At 38.1% G+C, this 14,662-nt stretch overlaps 2 protein-coding genes across 2 annotated transcripts in view; one reads left to right on the top strand and one right to left on the bottom strand.

Moving 5' to 3' along the window:
* The window catches only part of LOC109537240 (glucose dehydrogenase [FAD, quinone]), a 386,158-nt gene that overhangs the window by 101,723 nt on the left and 269,773 nt on the right, over positions 1-14,662 (bottom strand). The window lies entirely within an intron of this gene.
* On the top strand, positions 556-3,058 carry LOC109537244 (segmentation protein even-skipped). The gene is made up of 4 exons (XM_019903872.2): positions 556-812; positions 1,206-1,366; positions 1,893-2,308; positions 2,442-3,058. The coding sequence occupies exons 1-4, from the start codon at positions 740-742 to the stop codon at positions 2,524-2,526; spliced, it is 735 nt and encodes a 244-aa protein (XP_019759431.2). The 5' UTR covers positions 556-739; the 3' UTR covers positions 2,527-3,058.

Genomic DNA, 14,662 nt, shown 5'->3' on the forward strand with positions numbered 1-14,662 from the left:
ATAAGGGAGCTGCTGAAGATTTCGTACCGGGCAAGCCGATTTCCGACGGAAAAGTTTCGAAATTTGTTACATTTCCAGAAACACTGAAAACGCTGTAAACCAACGTTGCTAAATCTCACTCAGTCTTTGATACAGGGTGTTTTTAGTTTCACTTTTTGGATTTTGGAAACTGTAGGGCTTTAACGGCAGCTTTTCAAGTTTTTAACAGGCTCGTAGTTGTAGATTTGGCTATTAATCGTGCATAAAGCCAATATTTGAGTTATTTTGAAAGTGAAAAGCTCATTAAGGTCGTAAAACTGACTGCGATAAACTTTAATATCCGTTTATATTAGTTCACATCACCGAATAAGCCAATTTGGCAGCTTTATCAAGTTAATCAATACGAACAGCCGAATAATGCTGGGAGGGAGACGAAAGAATTTCTCATTACGAGCTAAGAGCACCGGCACCCCATTGCGCTCTAATACATTCCGACATCTACTTAGGGCTGATAAACACAGAGCAGGCGATTCTGAACCGTTTGCGGTGTGGGGATAAAGAGCATAAGGGCGAGGCCACCAATCACCGGTCGTTTTTTGGCAACCAACCAGAGCCCAGGTGGTCACGCCCATTTGTGAGTTGGGAGCTTGGGTTACGATCACTAAGCGCGTCAGTTAACCGACAACGCTCCTTTCTTAAACAGTTCTTTTCCATCAACCACCGAAGTTTAGTGTTGTAATTGCTTGTGAAGTTACCAGTTATGTTTCCATCTCCGACTGCTGCTTCTAATGAAGTAGAAGCACCGACTCAGAGCCCATCTAGTCCTAACTCAAGTACGTACCTATTTATTATTGTTATTTCACTTCCAATTGGAAACAAAATAGAACTAGAGAGTCGTTTCAGTTTCGGTTTCTTCGATTCATAGCGGAAGAACTTGGCTTGGCTCGACATTCTTTTCAAATTCAAGAAATTCAGATTGAACGAAGCCGACTTTAAAGTAAAAATACATCGCCAAAAATCGATGGCAGCATTCTTCAAATATCGATGTGTTTGAAATCAAGCAAACATTTAAAAAGTTCTTTATTTACAAAGAAGAAAACGTCTGGAAATCCATGCCATGTTTTTCTTAACCGTCCTTCGCTAGTTTTCCGCTACTTAAAGGGCGTTGATTGCTTGTTGGGCACTTTTAGGGCTCTGTTCACAAGAAACCCATTTTTCTGTTAAAGATCCAAGACCTCAAGAACAACAACTCCGCCGATACAGAACAGCATTTTCTCGAGAACAAGTCAGAAGATTAGAAGCAGAATTTTTGCGTGAAAGCTATGTTTCTCGTCAAAAACGACAGGAATTGGCCACTGACTTGAACCTGACCGAACCCACCATAAAGGTAACTTAGTGGCCGTTTTCGAAATATTTTGAAGTAGGAACTAAGGCCGATTTTCACCAGAAACAAGCGAAGCGCAGTTTAACGAAACGAAAAGTTTATGTTAAACGCCGAACTTAAGCTCGTTTAACGACGGGCCGTTTTTACCGGCGCTTCGATACGTTTCATAAATTGTGTAACAATAGAATATTCGTCGACTTCTTCGACAATTAAGTTATAAACTGGCCTACGTGCCATATCCATTTTATTATTTTACGGCGTTTAAAGCTGTAAAGGGCCAAAATCGGGCAGTTTGTTTCTTTAAACTCGTTTAAGCTCATACCAAGTTTAAGGTTCTGGTGAAATCCGTTTCGCGCGTGGTGAAAATCGGGTGTTGGCGCGTTGGTTAGCCAGTCATCCGCCCCGAACCTGGAGACAGGCGCTGTTTTCTGCAGCCAACTCTGGGTCCGACGCTTCAAAAACCTTTCATTCAACCCTTTCAGGAGAGGAAAAAAATTGTTAAGAATAATAAAACGTTTGTTTGTTCAAGGTTTGGTTTCAAAACCGCAGAATGAAAGATAAGCGACAACGCCAAATGATACCATGGCCGTACGACACTTTCTACCATCCTCTAGTTGAGGCTGCCTGGTACGCCTCCCACTACATGCCGACAGCCCCGCCTGTTCCACGGCCTTTTGCCTACAGACATTTGGCATTACGCACATCAACTGTACCTTCAAATCCAATCAACTCAAGCAACTTTGATCCAACGTCAATTGCGCCGCCAACGAATTATTTTCACGTTCCTTTAGTTGGACCGTTCGATGTGTCCAGCATGTTCAATAAAGTGCCACTTCGATTGCCATCGCCCACACTTCAGCAAGTAAGTTTGGGGCCACCTGAACAATATTTTGCACAGCAAACTAGGCAGGAAGAGCCCAAGTTATTTCAGCCGTATAAAGATCAGTAAGTAATTTAATCACCCGACCACTTTTTAGCGTCCAAATAAATTGTTTATTATGTATTATTGAAAACTTTTTTTTTTAATTCGGTCGCTGTTTCTTTATTTTTCTGTTCTTATCCATTATTTATTTATTAGGCAATGGAACGTTTATTCGATTAGTGCTGCTGAAAATGCTTTAGTTTCGCCAAACCAATGCATGAATATGGGCTGTATACTCTAGCTGTCTACATTAATAATTATATAGATAAAAACTTTATCCATTCTTGTGAACATTTTCTTCGTATCTAAGCTAGTTTTAGTTTAATTTATTTATTCATAAGTACAACATAATTCACTCAGGCACAGTGAATAACTACTTCAATTGAAATGCTTCCATAAAAATCGATACATTCAATTTGCAATTGCTTCAAAAAGTTGTTGGCGTGCATCTGAAGATTTGTAGCATTTAAATGGGGTCATTGTGATATTATTTTAATTTAGTCAAAATAATTCATCTGTGATACTCCTAGCATAAGTGGTATTGAGGTACCTATACCTATGTATGTATATGTAAGAAAGTAAATAGTTGCAATCTAAAAGTGTTAAAAGATGCAACTTGCCTTGCAAACAAAATTATGTTGTTAAGTAGGTAAGTCTTTCCTTAATATTCCATTTAGTCGTTTATATTTAGTTACAACCATGCAATAATTACTTGTCATTTAGTTGATTGGATAGGTATAGATTAAGTAAATAGTGGCGAAGCATTCAGCAAACTTATGTATTTTTATTAAACCTTACCTGACTTCCTTCGATCATACAATTTCAGAAAACGCGTTCTGTACAATCCAGTTGAGGCAGAAACATAAAGTAAAGTTTCAGTTTCTTCAAGATTTCACGGAAATCAGATTTCTATTGAAATATTCAAAAGTGATCCTGTTTAGTACCAATTGTGTCGCACTTAAAATCAATTTTCAAAATTCGTCTAGGTAGTTCACCACAACCAGTTCACGTAAAAACGGAAAGTTTTCCGTTAGTTTTTCAAAGTTTCTTTCAAATGAGGTAGATGATTATTTAAATGTGCCAACTTGACCAACCAATCGAGCAAAGGTTTTACTTACTAAGGACTTTTCGTCATCTACCTACCTACTACACACTGCTGGGAATATTTGCGCTATAATAATACCTATGCAGTGTTCTCCAAAGTAATGACCGTTTGAAAAAATTTCCTTGTTAATCCATTTAACAGATGTCGACGGCCAATCTGATTGGCAGATTTATCGGTGGCGCTGCGCTCTGACTATACAGATAACTATGTTATCATCCGTAGGGGCACAACAATGGAGCGCGTGACAAATTGTTTTCTATTCCCCATCGCATTAATCCTCCGCAGTCAACAACGTAATAGGCTTAAGATTAGATCGGATTAGCTTCTGGCTGGACTGTTATTCTCCCGATGAGCTCGACCTGCAATTTCAATTCAATATTCCTTAGTCCAATTAGTCTTCACGGGTTCAGCCTCCATATTACTTCTGTTGCGAATAATCGAATGGTTATTTCAGTGGAGAAATTAATAATAGCTTAAAATTGAGTTGCACATGTTGACAGACTTATCTTGCTCGAACAACAGGAGATATTTAATTCGATTCATCCAATTACTGGAAGAAAGAAATCTGTTTTTTGCTGCGGTTTTTGCAAAACCGACTGAATCAGTGAAGCAAAACGGAAGTTTGTCGCCTAAAGTCGATTGCTCTGAAGTGGTCTGAAACTAGAGCGTGTCTGCTTCGTTATTTCCAGCCACTTGAGTCCGTTTCCTAAATACTTGTTCCATAAAGCCTGCTAATAGCTCGTTAAGCTCTTGATGCATACTTTTCAGTGTCCAAATCATTGGTGTCTCGGCGGCGGAAATTCGGCCTCAAAAGTGCGTCTATAAGAATCAATTAAAATTGCTTTTAGGACAATTGCTAAGCCTGAAAATTCCATTCATAAAAGCGGGATTACAGATAATTAGTTGTACAAAGAACGAACAATGGCCAGCCTTAGTAGCCAATACCGCCTTTATAGCCTTGATCTTTCTCCACTAGTTAGCACATCATAAAACGTATGATTTCCAACTTATCGTCCATTAGGCTTCCAACTGAACATTATAATACGATCGCGTATAAGAGCGGTCATTTATAAAAGCGGCATGTTTAGATGTTCTTAAAAGCGCTATTAGCATATTATTTGGTCGACCAATGTGCTAATTGCCAGCCACCGGTTTACTATATTAAAATGAAACTTATACGATAGTAAATGGGCGGAAGCTAATTTGTTAATATGTAAAGAGTGCCGACTATCACTCATTCTTTGTGCAGTTTTACGCGAACAATCGGTCAAACTGCTCACACTTTACGTTCTGTACACCTTGCTGAGGGCATGACTTTGTTTCTTCTGTTCTTTGTTGTTTAAGAACATGGCTAAGGCCAGACAGGAGAATTTCCGATTAGGATCTGGAAATACTCAAACTCGGATTTCTTTTTAGTTCACTACAATGAATAGTGAGAGCAACAGCTCGCTTTTAACAACTTAATCAAAATGTGTTAAAATTTTCATCTCTCGTTGATATTGGTTCTTTCCAATAAAATTACACATTTTGGAGACTGGTGACGTTTTTGAGGCTCTCAGGCCGATCTTAATTTTGCACTACTTCGTGTTGCTGAAAAACTCAATCGAATATTTCATGCGGTGAGAGTATCAACTTCGAACGCAGCAACGCATCGCCGTGGTGCATCGCTCGTAGACTCCTATGGGTGCGAGTCAGAGATCCGATGAGAGCTACGTTCTGAAATGAGAAATGGGTCATTCAGAAGAATTTCCCGTTAGAGCAGAGATTTAGTAGCTGTATCTCAAATACTGTTAATCTTCCAATTCGACTTGCGGGGCATTGGCTCAAATCAAACGCCTTAACCACGTAGAACACGGCGAAGCCAACCATATAAAAATGGCTCGATGCAGTCGATTCGCAAAGGAAACCTAAAATTGTATTATTAAAATTGAATAAAACCGAAAACGAAATAATGTAAAAGCCGACCCGATTCTCGTGCCTCCATAAATAATTCGTTTGGTCGCGCATAAGAATCAGGGCGGGCCGCCAAAATCAAGGGGTTGTTGGGGCGGCTCTGATTTCCCCAGAGCCGTATAAACTTCGATTTAACAACATATTGAGATCCATGTCACCGGTAGAGCCAGCAGAGCCAACTAAAAGTTTCAGGTGTCCGGAATTTATGTGCCGCCGTCCTGAACAGTAAGAATTATGGAGGAAAATTCGTTGGCTCGCCGGGAATTTTGCGACAGGCCGACGGGAAATCGCCCGAATGGATTCAGTTTACCGCCTTCGTCTTCCAGAAGCCAAACGACGGCAATTTTGTCCGTTTTCTTTCCAATAGCCACACATTTAAGACAACCGCGCTAGTTTGAATAAAGCCGATTTTCACCAAACGATCTTAAACCAGTTTAACGTCTGAAACTCAGTTTGAGGCGCGAAACGGATTTCACCAGAACCTTAGACTTAGTTTGCGCTTAATCGCGTTTAAAGAAACAAACTGGCCGATTTTGGGCGTTTATAGCCTAGGCCTATAGTTTAAACGCCGTTTAAAGACTTGATCTAACCTCACTGTCTAAAAAGTTGTTGTTGTCGATCGATCAAAAAATAATAAAATAGAAATGGCACGTAGGCCAGTTTATAACTTAATTTTCGAAGAAGTCGACGAATGTTTTATTGTTACTTATGTACTTTGTCTGTCCTGTCTGTAATTGTGTCGGCGATAAGCCAACTTCTTTGCGGTTTTATGTCACAGAATGCATGCAAATTTCTGCTGGAGATTTTAAGGGTTTCAACACAACTACATCACATCCATATCCGTACATGGGGTGAGCTCCGCGATAGAGCTGGTATTCTTGCGTTCTGGGTTTTGTGAGATTCCAGCCAAGCTGTTTACCCAGTAAAATCCTTCCTCATTCCTCCGCTTCCCTTGTTTATTCAATGAATTTTATAAGGATCTAAAAGGGCGTTAATTTTTTACTTGTTTAAGTAACTTTTCAAATAGGAAATCTAATAAAAACGTGTATACCATAGCCATAAGCCATACACGAATGCACAAACCGTGCATAAACAAAGCAAACTTTAACATTTTAAGGTTAATTGCAATTGCAACGATGCCAGTGTTTCCAGTTTCTTAAACTGCGTTTTAATAAACGCAGTTTGTGAAACGTACCGAAGCGCTGGTGAAAACAATCCATGGTGAAAATCGGCCTAAAGAACTGCCTGCTCATGCCAGAAATGAAGAGCGGATAAGTAACAGTTTTCATAAAACTGAAAAAGTAGTTGCTTAACGAAAAGGATCTTAGGTTCTTCGCTCTTGTAAAATCAGTATGTTCAAACTACCCTGTGTGCGTTTTGTCAGTTAAAATTTTGATGTTTCTCTTTAGAGGTTAGGATCTTTTTATCTCCAACAGACACCCAGTGAAGCACTGGCTTGGAAAAGTTGTCTAGTGTGTTTTGAAGCAGATTGAGTAAAAATTGATAATCTGAACTGTTTGACTCCTGGGGATGTTGAAAATGCACCCTCTACCAGGGGAAAGTAATTGATTGTCACTAATGGAGTTATCGGATTGGGCAGCTGAACCGACCCAAATCTCTCCCATAGTAATTGCCCTCGTAAAATCCACTAAACGCTTTATCTCTAATTGCTCGGTCAACGTAAATAGATCGCGTCTAATTAAACGCTCGTCGCATTTAGATTGTTTGACCATTGTTCGCCCGCTGACAATAACAATGGAGTACCGGTGGTATTTGCGATGACAGATGTGTCGCATTTACGGCGATTTATTCGACCACTGTCACCCGCAACTAAATGGGTCAAATGGGCCGTTTTAGTGTCCGAACTAGGGGAAATTAGCCGGTTTCACGTGTTCGAAGATAAGCCAACCACCCGCAATGTTTAAGCTGCCGTTTCATTGTTATAAGCGACATTTATCTGGTTATTTCGATAATATCTGTATTCAATTTGTCCCTGCCAAGGTTGAGCTGTTCCCAAAAGGTCTCTAGGGGGTCCAGCTTCAAGAACTCAAAGCGACTAACTAAATTTCGAGACCATTTCACACTCTATTAGTGGATAGGTAAAACCGAAGAATAAATAAAAGAACTAATCAAATAATTATTAGAAAAAGCCCAAAACTGCAAGGGCAAATACTATTTCAGAGAATAAGATGTAGAAAATAATTCGAAACCTCCTCGTTTCTGCCGATAGGTAAACAACAAGCGGGTACTGGGATTCATCTTAATAACTGATTTCAAGTGCTGTCTATGGAAACATCTAACAAATCTGTTTGTAACTGTGACTATTCTTAAATAGTCACCCCTGCCAGAATTTGAAGCCGGTTTTCGAAAGCTTTTTTCTCAGTAATTTCATTTATTAATTGCAACTAGGTTCTTTCAATATTAGATACGTTTTGATTTTAGAAATTCGCCTTTTGCATCCAAAAAATATCAATTCGAAATAAAAATCTGGATAAAATTTGATTTCTACAAAACTCATCAGAATAGTGAGATCACGTAAGATAATTAGATAATTGAAGTCCTTCTTTGACCAACTCTTGACTATTTTTACTTAGGTACTTCCGCCTACTTTTCTTTATCTAAACTCTAAACCGTGCAAATTGGGTTTATTGGAATGCATTCTGCTTCAAACGAGTCAACCGATTACTTGTGGAAAACATCGGGTTTGTGTGAATGGCCCAAGAAATCAATTGTGTAGTATGGCCCATACCTACGAATAAACATCTCCAGCTCGACAACGAACGACATTTACAACGTGCTAAATTGCTAATTCTTTATCTTTTATATGTAGGATTAGTTCTCATTGTGTTTTTGTTTTGTTTTCTTAACTCTTCAGTTTCAACAAATGAAATAGATCAAAGTGACTTTATCTTACTACCTGCTCTTTCCAAGAATTCCAAGCAGACATTTAGATAAACTAGAACCACTTAAATAAGTGAATGTGAAAGTTATTGTCATGCTCATTAGGGCCATTTCGACTGAAAACTTGACCAGCACGAGTTTCCGTTTCACACATATCGATGAAATTTGGTCACTTTTGCCTTTATCTCGTTCGAAATTAGAAACTTCCAATAAAACCCAGGCAGGTACCTACTTATACATATGGTCCTTGCGACGTGCCAACGAAAAACTACATATTTTCAGTCGTTTAGAAGATATCTATTTTATGGCCTTTTTAAGACTTTTTAGACGTGCAAACGTCTGGAAACGGCAAATCTTGACTAGAAACATTAACTGTTTCTTTTCAAACTATTTCTCTAGAAAATTCGAAATGCGATTCCTATTTTAAACCGTTTCTTCGATAGATATATATAAATCTAAGCGGTTTAGACCCGGTTCCACCATTTCCGATTGAAAAGTTAATCATTGATTAAAACTATTTAATCAACACTTTGCGTTTCACCACAATTTTAACCACTATTATAGACACTTCCTATAGTCGTTAACTTAATCGCCTAAAATGGCTGGTTATTGACGTTAATCACGATTAGTGTAGTATTATAACCTCAAACAATTTTAATTAAACACATGTTGGATTTGATTTATGACGATGTTTTATGACCGTCTGATGAGGATAATGACATTCAGGTTGTTAGAAGACCCCAAATATTTAATCCGCGATTCAATTATTTTGTAATCATGTACACCTTAAGTTTTTTACGCTATTTCTCTTATCGAAAAACACTGTCCAAACATTACCGCTGGAAATCCAAATAGACCTGCAACATACTACAGAAAGTTATGATAAATGAATAATGGTAAAATTGCCACATGTTCATTAAATGGATTTTTTAGAAACAACACTATTCAACCTACGACACAACTTTTACTTGTGTTGAGGTATTATGCAACTGGATCGCATTTTATTGCTGCTGGAGACTTCTTTGGACTAAGCAAAACTAGTCCACATCGAATTACTGCTGCAATAGCCACATTAGCTAGAAATGGCATTAAACTCCCATTTACAAAAAGGGAAATAAGTGCAGCACAAGTAATTTTTTATCCACTAGCTCGTTTTCCCAAACTTATTTCAGTGTTGGATTGTACTCATATTAAAGTACAATCCTTTGGGGTAGACAAGGCAGACGCATTTAGTAATAGAAAAGGATATTTCTCTATCAATGTTCAAGCGACATGGGATTACTATTTTGAGGGAAAATGATTTCAGTTGATCTGTCAGTTGTTTGACACATCAGAACCGTGGATTTAAAGAAAATACGATCTTACCCGATGAGACCGATGACCCGATTATCTAACCGGAGTTAAAATGTTTGTTGTGGAACGCATGACAATTTAATCATGATTAAAGTGGTGATTAAAAAATGATTGTAATTAGTTAACCAAGAATTTAATCACTCTTGGTGGAACCGGGCCTTAACCATTCGAGTGTTGCCAAACGCTTTCAGTTAATCGTAAGGCGAAAGTCGAGTAAAACTGTCGGATAGCATCAATCCAAGATAATGCAAAGTCGAACGTAGACACACTTGGAAAAAGGGTGGCCATAAACAGGACGATAAAGTCAAAGTTGGAAAATATCCCGAAATCGGCAATAACGAAGAAATCGCGAACTGAAAAGGGCCAATGCTGGCATATTGCCGTTTTATTGGACTGGTATCAATATAATAAAGGGAGATAAGCCCTGTCAAATCAGGCAGATCCCCTTGTGCGCCAAGGGGATAAATATGACTATTACCATATTATACAGTAGAAGCTACACGCATTGTCACAACAAAAGGGCGAACATAACGGGATCCGTTCCACATATGAATCGGATTATGATTTAATATTCGATTAGGATTTAATACTGTCCTTACACATGTTGCGATCAAGTGAAAGGGGTGGCTTTTGTTTGCGACGCTCGCGTACCGGGAAATTTATTTTCAAAACATTTTTATTTGGTATGTGTGAATCATTGGCACTTGTTCTTTTATAATCATTAGAATTTTGCTCACGCAGACACGTGCTCTTAGCTAGACATGAAAATCTCCGGTTGGACGTCGTAAACAAGAATTTTAATATTCTTCCAAAAATTGCAACAATTTGACGTAGAACATAGGTACGTTAGTACCCAGACAGCATTTGATATTCTATAAATATATGAATATCCCAGAATGTGCAAAAAATATACAGAACATTGCGGGAATTTCCTGGGAATTCCTGACATGAATGTTCGTGGAATATACATGCACGTATATTCATCAAAGTTCATAAAAGGTATATCCTAGGTATGTACATATTGTGTATATGTGCAAACGAACATGCCAGGTATGTACTTATTGTGTATATGTGCAGGTGAATATACCTAGTATGTTCAAAACAAATATTCCGGTAATATACATGAATGTATCTCCACGGTATATTCCAAATTGGCTGAATATAAATTTTGAGTGCCCGCAGAAGAAAAGTAATTGCACGTACAAGTAAATGATTTAATGCTTTTCCTTATTGAGAATTCACATTTCTCTGTGTAGGTCAATAGTAATGATAGAAAAATACTTAGGTAAATAATGAAAAATGTTTTCGTTTTTCATTATTTTAATTTTGCCGGTCTCTCTGCGTTCTTCGGAACTACTTCGGTACAGAAGCCTATTAAATTTAATTATTTAATTAGATGTTCATAATGGAACCCATGTATGTCCCAGGAATATGCATGTACATCACATGAATGTTTCAAGTATATTCTGGGAATATCATTTTGCTATGTGTGTAGCACCAAGTTCCTGTCTCGCTCAGTGGACAAGTGATCAAAAAAGAGCGATAGGTAACTGCTCACTTTCAAAAAGTTTTCTACAGACTAAAAAAACAACATTCATTCTCATGCTATTTATAATAAAACAGGTGTCAATGCTCATTCCAACACGTAGTTCCCATCTGTTCTCTCCCTCGTACCTATGGGAGTCTATGAGCGCTGCAGCATGGCTCTGTGTTGCTGCGTTCGAACTTGATACCGTCACCCATTAAAATATCGCAGCTTGCTCCCACACAAAGTAGAGAACATTTTTTCCCCAGCGCCCTCAGAACGTGAAAAACTGATCCGTTTTCATCCACTAGCATGTTTAATTTAATTCGCAAGAACCAATAGGTATCAACAATCAACAATAAACGAAAATTTGAACACATTTTGATCGCAATGGATGGACGCAATGGTGAAAGGCAATTTTCATGGTTTTTATTTTCTGTTGCAGCAAACTGCCAATGAAAATCGGCGCTAATTTACGGGCCAATTGCGGGCTCACGTTTTTAATAAAGTTTACTCGCTATTTAATTCAGGTAGTTTATGGCACGCCAACCTGCTATTCGGTGATAGACTTATGGGCCCGTTATTCAGTCCCTTCCCAATAAATTGGACGATCAGTTAATTTGGTTGCTCTTATTAAACAGTAAATTATTCCTGCCCAGTCCATTTTCTGAGCTTAGAAATGCTTAGCATAAGAATGCTGGTTTTTTCAGAGACCGGATTAAAAGAGTGAAAATGTTGAGGGAAATAAATCAAAAATTGGAGTGCAATATTATAATAAAACAACTATTCCGGTTCATCCTGCAAAATATTTCTTCGACCTTCGCCTTTACATATAATAAATGTTGAAAACACATTATTTCAGAATATGTCCCACTGAACTACCTGCTGTCTATTAATCTATTTGTGTTTGGGCTGCACCACCCAAAGAGCGAAAATTTACGACTTTAGCCCACTTGGCATTAGCAACTGCCCTCAAAGACAAAGGCGACGAATATTTTGACAGAAGATCAGTGATTCCGGCCTTCTTCATATTATGTGAAACTGGACTAAACGAAGCAACTGACGGGGTGCATTTTGGTCAAGGTCACATTTAACACACAAATGATCGTAAATCACTAGTGCTTAGTTACTCTGCGGGTGTTTTTTCACAAAAGGTGTTCTTACATCATTTCTAACGGTTTAGATTAGTTCGTTCAACGAAAATTCCTGGTATCGGCAATTAGGTACCTATTCAGGCTTTAGCGGGATATAACCACGGGCTATACATTTATTTCAAGAACATGCCGGAACAAATTTGGAAGACTCTAGCTACCTTTGGTAGTAGTATCTTTGTATCGAAGTATCCATCTACCGGATTTTATTTTCAGTTTTGAGGTAGTGCGGGTTATAACCTGCATTATGAGAAATGGAAAATATATATTTTTTAACTGCATTTTGTGACTTGGGAGGTTCGTGTTTGCTAAAAAATGGTAATTATAATTAAATCAGGTTTTCAGCTAATCGATACGAGCATTTTTCGCACAAAAACCTTATCGAAAGGCAAAAATCTTTTAGAAAGTTTTCCAGCTTAACAACTTTAGAAATATTTTCCAGCTTAACAAGTCCTAGTTACTTTATATTTTGCATTGAACTGAACCCAATTTAAACGAATTGGTACGTGCGGATTTTCTTTCCGCCGATTTTATAAAAGGCATTTTGCAAATCGGGGAGCGCGGGCGGCAAAATGGGGCAACCGACTCCCAGCAACGTTTATATGCATGTAATCTAGTCCCGAAAATAAATAGGGGTAATAAATTGTAAGCTTCACTGCTATCGCCTTTCCGGGCGATTCGTTCGCGATTCGTTGACCATCCAGGTTTTGTTTCCCAAAAATACAAAAGTTTTCGGGTACGAACTTACTATTTTTTCGGACGGACACTCAGTAAATTTCTACGCTAAATACAAGATTCTCTACAAGATGATGTCTATCTAAACGGAGTTAATTGCAAATAACCTGCAACTGTTCGATGAAGCAAGTTCAGCAGGACGGGTAATAATTCCGGATGGGTTCAGACGTTTGCGCGTCCAATTTCAGCGCCGACCAATCGCGAGGTCGTCGACTGATTGCCGCGACCAATAAGCGAACGGCGCAGACCGATAAAAATACTCCGGCTCCATTATCAGCCATGATAGTGAGGCAACCCTGCTTAGACTGATTCGTTTCATAAATTCAGCTGAAACGTTTCAGAAAACTTCGCCCTCAGTTATTAATAAGTGCGCTCATCGCTTCAGCGAAGCCCAGCAAGAAATAATTGACTTTATAATTACTTTGTTTATGGAAGTTTCCATGCTTGGCAGTTTTTATCACCCAAAAACAATATAACAATGTATAAGACACAGGCAATTTTCTTTTAATTTTGTCATTCACGTACTATGATAATTTTTTTAAATGGCATAGTTTGAAGCAATTGTTTGCATCGTTTCATAAAAATAACATTTGCTTTTTAAATAAGCATAAAATTGCATTATAAATAAATGGCTCCCACTAGCGGCCGTTCGCCGACATCAATTGCTTTTTTGCTGAAATATCGCTTTTAACCCCCAAATTTATCAAAACTTGTCCGTAGTTCAACTGTATGATTCAAGAGGGCTGCCGTTCCCACGAGCGTTTCTGGACGCCGAAATGTCCAGAATGATGGTATATTTATTTACCATTGATATATTGAAACCAAATACATATGCAGTTTGAATGAGTAARTATTGAAAACATACAAAAAATTTACCTTATATTTAAATTCATGAAACCGAGATTTTTAATTTTCCAAAACAAAAAGCTTCAATCAAGCCATCAATTATAYGATAATCGACACTAGCTGAACCTAATACCTTTTCATAATGGAAGAACAACTAAACTTGACCGAGAGAGTAAAAATCAATTTTCAATACCGTCGATAAAAGCTGACGGTTTTCCTATGGGAACCTGTAATTATCCAACCAACGGTGCAGCATGCATCACGACAGAAAAAGGTAAAATTATAAACTACCAGGGAAGAAAAAATGGGAACACAAGTGGTAGCGTTGAAGAAATTTACATGAGGGCAGGAAATGAGAARATTATTAAATTTTTAATTGAAAATGAGCAACCATGTCTGAGTGAAACGCTGTTTGAATCTTAGTTTATMATTTTTGCCTCCACTTCTTTAACGGTTAGAAATTCTGATTCTGCAATTGAACCAGCTGAAGACAGTTGAGAGTTGTCTTATCAAAAAGGTTCTAATGATTGTTTGGATATACATATTCGCTCGTTTCAGATTTTTCCGTTTTACTCTGAAAATAATTCGGAATTTGTGAAATCCTAATTAAAAAAGGAGCTCTTGAAGTTGCAGAATCCACTTGAACATGACGCTGCTTTCTTCGAGGTTCCTCAAGAACCAATCGAGCCACAGAATTTGTTTTGGCATCGATCGTTGGATAGAGAATTGAAAAGTCGATTCGGTCGTAACATGAGTGAGGAAATTCGAATAGTTTTGGCCCAGAAAGCGAAATTTGAATATCAGACAC

The sequence above is a fragment of the Dendroctonus ponderosae genome, unplaced genomic scaffold, assembly GCF_020466585.1.
Source record: "Dendroctonus ponderosae isolate FM_Combo_2020 unplaced genomic scaffold, Dpon_F_20191213v2 Dpon_F_20191213_10, whole genome shotgun sequence".
In the NCBI taxonomy this organism is placed as follows: Eukaryota; Metazoa; Arthropoda; class Insecta; order Coleoptera; family Curculionidae; genus Dendroctonus; species Dendroctonus ponderosae.

Coding starts and splice junctions, on each gene's coding strand:
- LOC109537244 (XM_019903872.2), top strand. CDS start 740: ATGTTTCCATCTCCGACTGCTGCTTCTAATGAAGTAGAAGCACCGACT. Junction 813..1,205: donor CCCATCTAGTCCTAACTCAA/GTACGTACCTAT, acceptor TTTCTGTTAAAG/ATCCAAGACCTCAAGAACAA. Junction 1,367..1,892: donor TGACCGAACCCACCATAAAG/GTAACTTAGTGG, acceptor TGTTTGTTCAAG/GTTTGGTTTCAAAACCGCAG.